The following is a 5,711-nucleotide window of genomic DNA, read 5'->3' as shown; positions in this document are numbered from 1 at the left end:
GCCCATCTGTGAGCAGAGAGCAGCCTGTGAGCAGGGAGCAGCCTGTGAGTAGGGAGCAGCCTGTGAGCAGGGAGCAGCCTGTGAGCAGGGAGCAGCCTGTGAGTAGGGAGCAGCCTGTGAGCAGGGAGCAGCCTGTGAGCAGGGAGCAGCCTGTGAGTAGGGAGCAGCCTGTGAGCAGGGAGCAGCCTGTGAGTAGGGAGCAGCCTGTGAGCAGGGAGCAGCCTGTGAGCAGGGAGCAACGAAACGCCGTCTGAAACGGCTGTTGGGCTGGTTTCTGCGGCCTGAGCTGGCGCGGTTTGGAGGTGTGGGGTTGGGGCAGACTCAGCCACACACCCAGAGACAAGAGTTGACACTCCCTTTCTCCCAGCTCACACATTTCTGCAATATTGTCTTTTTTTTTTTTTAATAACAAGCATGTGTCACTTTTGCAAATAGAAAAATCATAATGATTTCCCATAAGGCTCCAGAACTTCTGAGAATGGCTCCCTAGAAACCCAGCTGAAGCTGGTGGTCCTACAGACTTGGAGCGGATGAGAACCCAAGGATTCCTTTAAAATTTGGCCTGGTGGCCGCGGCTGAGGTGACACATTCTCTCCGAGAGTCTTCTCGATGCCAGAGGCTGTGCTAAACCCTGGGGGATTTGCCGAGAGCCTGCATTCTAGAGATACAGAAAAGATTTCAGATGGTGTTGAGGCTGTGATGACAGTGGGAGACAAAAGCCAACCCAACCACCCAAACCCGGGGCAAAAGGACAGATGGGTGCGACGCGAGGCGGGCTGGCCGGGCGGCTTCTGATATTCGAGTGGTGCTAAGCTCTCTCTGCCCTGGCCTCGCTGGCAGCAGCCGGGGAGGGACTATTATCCCCTCTACACTCAGGGAAGTTAAGGCCCAGAGACTGCGGTGGTCCCGTGACAGACCCCCCGCCTGCCTGGAGGAGGGGGGCCAGGAGCGGCGACTCAAACTGGGGGTCCCTGGGGCTCCTCCCAGGGGCCTTTGCCAGCAGTAGGCAGGGACCAGGCTGCTCGTGGGACGGACTCACGCTGCGCTCTGTCCCCCAGCTCCGGAGGTCGTAGCACACGTCAACCCCCATTGTGGTGTCGGGGTGCATGCTGATGGACGGACACTCCTGCTGCTTGCCTGGGGCTGCAGCCTCGGGCAGGTGGGTCAGGGGGCCTAGGGGGGCCGGGGCGGGGGAGGCAGGGCTAAGGGCGTGATTTCAGGTGTGGTGTCCGGGTCGCACGATCTTGCCTTATAGATTGTCCTGACTGCAGCAAAGGGGCCCGGACTTCCGTCCTCCTGGGGGACGCAGCTCCCAGACCCTCGGGGTCAAGGACAAGGGCCCCAGGTACCAGTCACTGGAAGCAGAAGCCCAGTGACACCGGAGGGAGAGGTCCAGGGACCGGGTGCAGGTCATATCTCACCATTGCTGCTAATTTAGAGGGTGACTCAGGAGGAAAAGGGGAGCACCGTGGAGCAGCTTCTTGGGGTGGCTGCCATGGGCCCTAAGTGAGCAGATGCACGCGACGTGTGGGTCCTGCCCTATCACCTCTTTGTTAGGTTTTCCTCGAAGCTGACGGTCACTTTCCCTGCACTGGGTCCCCACGCACTGCCCCTGGGGTTGGCTGCAGCCGCATCCCAGTGTGGGGGCGGCTCACTCGCCTCCTGTCCCGAAGGGCACCCCGACCTCCGTCCTGGCTGATGCCCGGAGGCCCGGGGACGTCCCAGAGGGAAGAGGCCGGGCCTCAGTGTCCCCAGGGGTCACTGGAGTGTGGACACGTGAGCTGGGCGTTTGTTGACCCTGCATGACTCATTTTGTGCTCGACAAACACGGGTTTTTGTCCAAGGCCACCTTGTCTCACCTGCCTGGCTGGGGAGCAGTGGCATGAGGGTGGGGCTAGGGCGGCCGGGACAGGACAGCTGCCCAGAGCCTCGGCCAGAGCAGGACGCCCGCCCCGAGCCGCGGACCTCCGCGGTAAGCGAGAGGGCTCCCCTGGGACCTGGGCTCCGGGGGTCTGGGGTCCAGAGTCCGGACTCCCTCTCTCCCTGCAGGGCTTGTGGCTGCTTCGTTGGGACCCTTCCCTACGGGCAGGTGCATTTCTCTTGGAAAGAGACACAGGAGCCCTGCTGAGGACTTCCTGCCCCTTTCTGGGGCCCTTAGTGAGGAAACAAGGCCACAGAAAGCCATTTGGCACCCAGCGGGCAAAGGGGGACAGTGTGGTCCTGAGATGCCATGTGCCAGTCCTGCCGGCGATGGCCGCTCCCGGGAACGAGTTATCGAGGGCGAGATGTGGGTGGAAGGGTGAGCGCAGGGCTGGTCCTGGCCCCTGCTGGGTGCATGCCCGCCACATGCCAGCACCCTCACCCCCTCTCCCACTCTCTGGGGTGCTCCGTGCCGAAGCCCTCGCGTTTCCTCATGACGCTGCCCCTCCCAGAGAGCCTGGGCAGGGTGAGTGGTGTCCCACGGCAGAGAAGGAAGAAGTGAAGGAATGTGTGGGCTCGGGGACCTGTGGTGGGACGGCCCCCTGGTGAGGACGTGACCCCCCCACAAGGCCTGCGGCCAGAGACCCCTGCCCCTCCCAGCAGCTCCCAGCTCTAACGTGGGTGTCTCTGCTTCCTGTGACAACAAGATCCGAGTGAAGAGGTGGTCAGTGCAGGCTGTTATCCCGCCAGGGGTGACCTACCCTTAAAGGTGGGGGGTGAGTCTGCAGAGGCGTGTGTGTGTGTGTGTACATGAGTATGTGGACCTGTGTGGACACACCTGTATGGTAGGTGTGTATATGTGCACGTGCTCAGAAGTAAGCACATGAGAGTGTGCACATGTGCACGTGCATTCCCGCATGCATGCATGTGTGTGAGTGTGGCAGAGAAGTGTGTGAGTGTGCATGTGAGTGTATGTGTGTGCAGCACAAAAGGTGGCATGGGGGTGTCTCTTGGGGCATCAGCTCTGGGGGAGAGGAAGGCAGCCGGTGCCCCCTCCCAGGCACTTTGTGAGCCCCTGTCGTGATGCCTTCCCCACCCCCGCAGCACCCTCGGAGGTGGGGCGTTGCCCTCACCTCCCAGTAAAGAATCTGAATCCCAAGAGGTCGAGCGACTGGCCCAAGGTCACCAGCCAGTTCGGGCAGGGACTGGACTCCAGGTGAGGCCCGCGGGGGGCTGGGGTGGGTCCTGCAGGGGTGCAGGGGTGGTGGGCCTGCACGCCCCACTTGCGGGGCTGGGGGCTTCCCGCGGGGGAGGGGAGTTGTGCACGGAGCCGGGCGGGGGGTCCCGGGATCGGGGTCCCTCCCGGGGTGTGAGTTTGCCGATCTTGTCTCACTGCCCCCCTCCCTCCTCTCATCCGCACAGCCCCCCTCCGGTCCCTCCCGCGGGCCCCCAGCCCCGGCCCGCCGACAGCGCCGGCCCCCAGGAGGGACAGCTAATTGGGCAGAGAAAGGGCCCGATTGTCCTCGGCGCGGAAGGGCGCGGTGGCTGCCGACAGCGCGGGGAGAAGGTGGCCGCGCCGCCCAGCAGCTGCCGCCCGGGACGCCGGGGATTACGTCAGCCTCGACGGGCGGGGGCGCCGCGGGCACGGGGGTCGGCCGGGGGCAGCGTCCGGCCCGCCGCGGCCCGGGGACAATGCGGCCATTGTGGGCGCCCGGAGACGTTGCTGCCCGCGGGGCGGGGCCGCGGCCCCTTGCCGGAGGGGACCGTTAGCCGCCCCCGCTCTGACCCCCGCGCACGCCCGGCCCCCCGCGGCCATGGCCCCCTGGTGGGGGGGCGGCGCGGACCCCGACCCCCTGGTGACTCTGCTGGTCATCATCCTGCTGGTGCGCTTCATCCTCTGGGCCAGCCTGGGCACCCACGTGGAGGGCAGGCTGGCCCGGCCGCCGCCCCGCAAGCCGAAGGAGGACTAGGTGCCCAGGACCCCGTCCCGGCAGGAACTGGGCGCGCAGCGGGGGACCCACCCGGACTGCCCCACGGCCGCTGGCCCTCCACCGAGGCTCCTGAGCTCTGGGGTCCCCCGTGGGGGCAGCGGGGGTGCGTCCTGCCCTAGGACCTTCTCTGCCCCCCAATTCTTTGTGGATGCTTTTGCCAGAATCTGCAGGACGCGGCTGGGGCGAGCCCCTGGGGCTGGGTAGAGGTGCCACCAGGACAAGTGCGGCTGCCCCCCAGGCCTACCCTGCACCTGGCCAGGGCCTCCCGCAGAGCCCGATAGGACGTGTCAGCGGCGGCCTCGGTTTAGCCTGGAGCAGTCCCCCGGAAATGTCCCGAAACAGACTTGTGAGACCTGGGAGGCCCTTGAGAAGATCTGCTCCCTGTCTGGGCCTCAGTGTCCCTACCTGTAAAATGGGCAGAGCGAGCTCTGCTTCCTTCCTTTGGAAGGCCATCCCGGGGGTCGGAGCGGGGCGGGCAGGAAATTGTCCTCTCCCACCCCCCAGTCTGCAAACTGCCGGACACGTGGACCCAGGCTGCGACTCCTCAGGGCTCTAAGTGTGTGGCCAAGGAGGCGGGGACACTGGGCGGGGAGCTGAGAACCTAGCGCCGTCACCACCTCCCCTCCACCGGAGCACAACATGCGCCCCCATTCAATGGTGGCACGTTGGGGAGGGGGTCACACCAGCTGGCTGCAGATTTGGGTCACGGGGGGAGAGTTGACGACAACCCAAGACTAACACTGTTCCAACATCTGTGGGTGGGTCCCAGGGTCCCTGTCCCCAGGGAGGCTAAGGTTCCCAGGCCCCTGTCCCCCCGGGAGGCTAATGGTCCCAGGGCCCCTATCCCCCTGGAAGGCTAACGGTCCCAGGGCCCCTATCCCTCTGGAAGGCTAACAGCCCCAGGGCCCCTGTCCCCCTGGGAGGCTAACGGCCCCAGGGCCCCTGTCCCCCTGGAAGGCTAACGGTCCCAGGCCCCTGTTCCCCTGAGGCTGCCAGCTGCCAGAATCCACAAGACTTGGCTGAGGCCATCCCGGAGGAGAGGTTGCATCCTCAAAAACTTACATCACAAGAAAGGAAGAATGAAGTAGATGAATTAAAAATATGATTTAAAAGTGCATTAAATCTTTAGACAGAACTAAATATATTATATATACTTATAAAACATAATAAAGTTTTATTATTTATTTATAACGATACCATTAAAATTTAAAATTCTGATTTAAAGAAAAAAGAACAAAATGGACGGAAGAAATAAAGAAGAGAGTAAATTAATGAATTAAAAGTGACAGAATTAAGAAAAATAGCCAAGTGCTTGTTCTCTGATTTTTTTTTTTCCGCGTGGGCAGGCACCGGGAATGGAATCAGCGTCTCCAGCATGGCAGACGAGAATTCTGCCCGCGGAGCCACCGTGGCACCGCCCTGTGCTTTCTAATCAAGAAAATGGGAGGAAAAAACCATAAAGTTAAAAGGTCTCTGGGGAAGATAACTCCAGAGACAGAGGGAATTCAATTACCCACAGGAAAGTGGCTCCATTTTACGTAAATGATTTTAAGAATCCGAAAATGTAGTAAATGTGATTTGCCAAAAACCGGCCCCAGAACAGATAAAATCTAAATGAACTGATTACCTCAGAAGAAATAGGAAGTTGTGTAGTCTATATTCCATAAAAAATAAAGAGTCATAAAGGCCAGAATTCTTCCAAGGAGGGACCTGCTAAGCTAGAAAGGACCAGGAAATTCCAATACTATTTAAACTCCTCTGTGGCATCCATGAAGGAAAGCTTTCAAATTCTTTTTTTCA

The 5,711-nt window shown here is 61.1% G+C and overlaps 1 protein-coding gene across 1 annotated transcript; it reads left to right on the top strand.

Moving 5' to 3' along the window:
- The first annotated feature begins 3,722 nt into the window (after positions 1-3,722).
- Positions 3,723-5,192, top strand: SMIM38 (small integral membrane protein 38). The gene has a single exon (XM_077114942.1). The coding sequence runs from the start codon at positions 3,735-3,737 to the stop codon at positions 3,888-3,890; it is 156 nt and encodes a 51-aa protein (XP_076971057.1). The 5' UTR covers positions 3,723-3,734; the 3' UTR covers positions 3,891-5,192.
- Positions 5,193-5,711: the final 519 nt, after the last annotated feature.

This window comes from Tamandua tetradactyla, chromosome 9 (assembly GCF_023851605.1).
Source record: "Tamandua tetradactyla isolate mTamTet1 chromosome 9, mTamTet1.pri, whole genome shotgun sequence".
Lineage (NCBI taxonomy): Eukaryota > Metazoa > Chordata > Mammalia > Pilosa > Myrmecophagidae > Tamandua > Tamandua tetradactyla.
The sequence above is the reverse complement of the archived record's forward strand: the minus strand, read 5'-3'. Positions and strand labels throughout refer to the sequence as shown.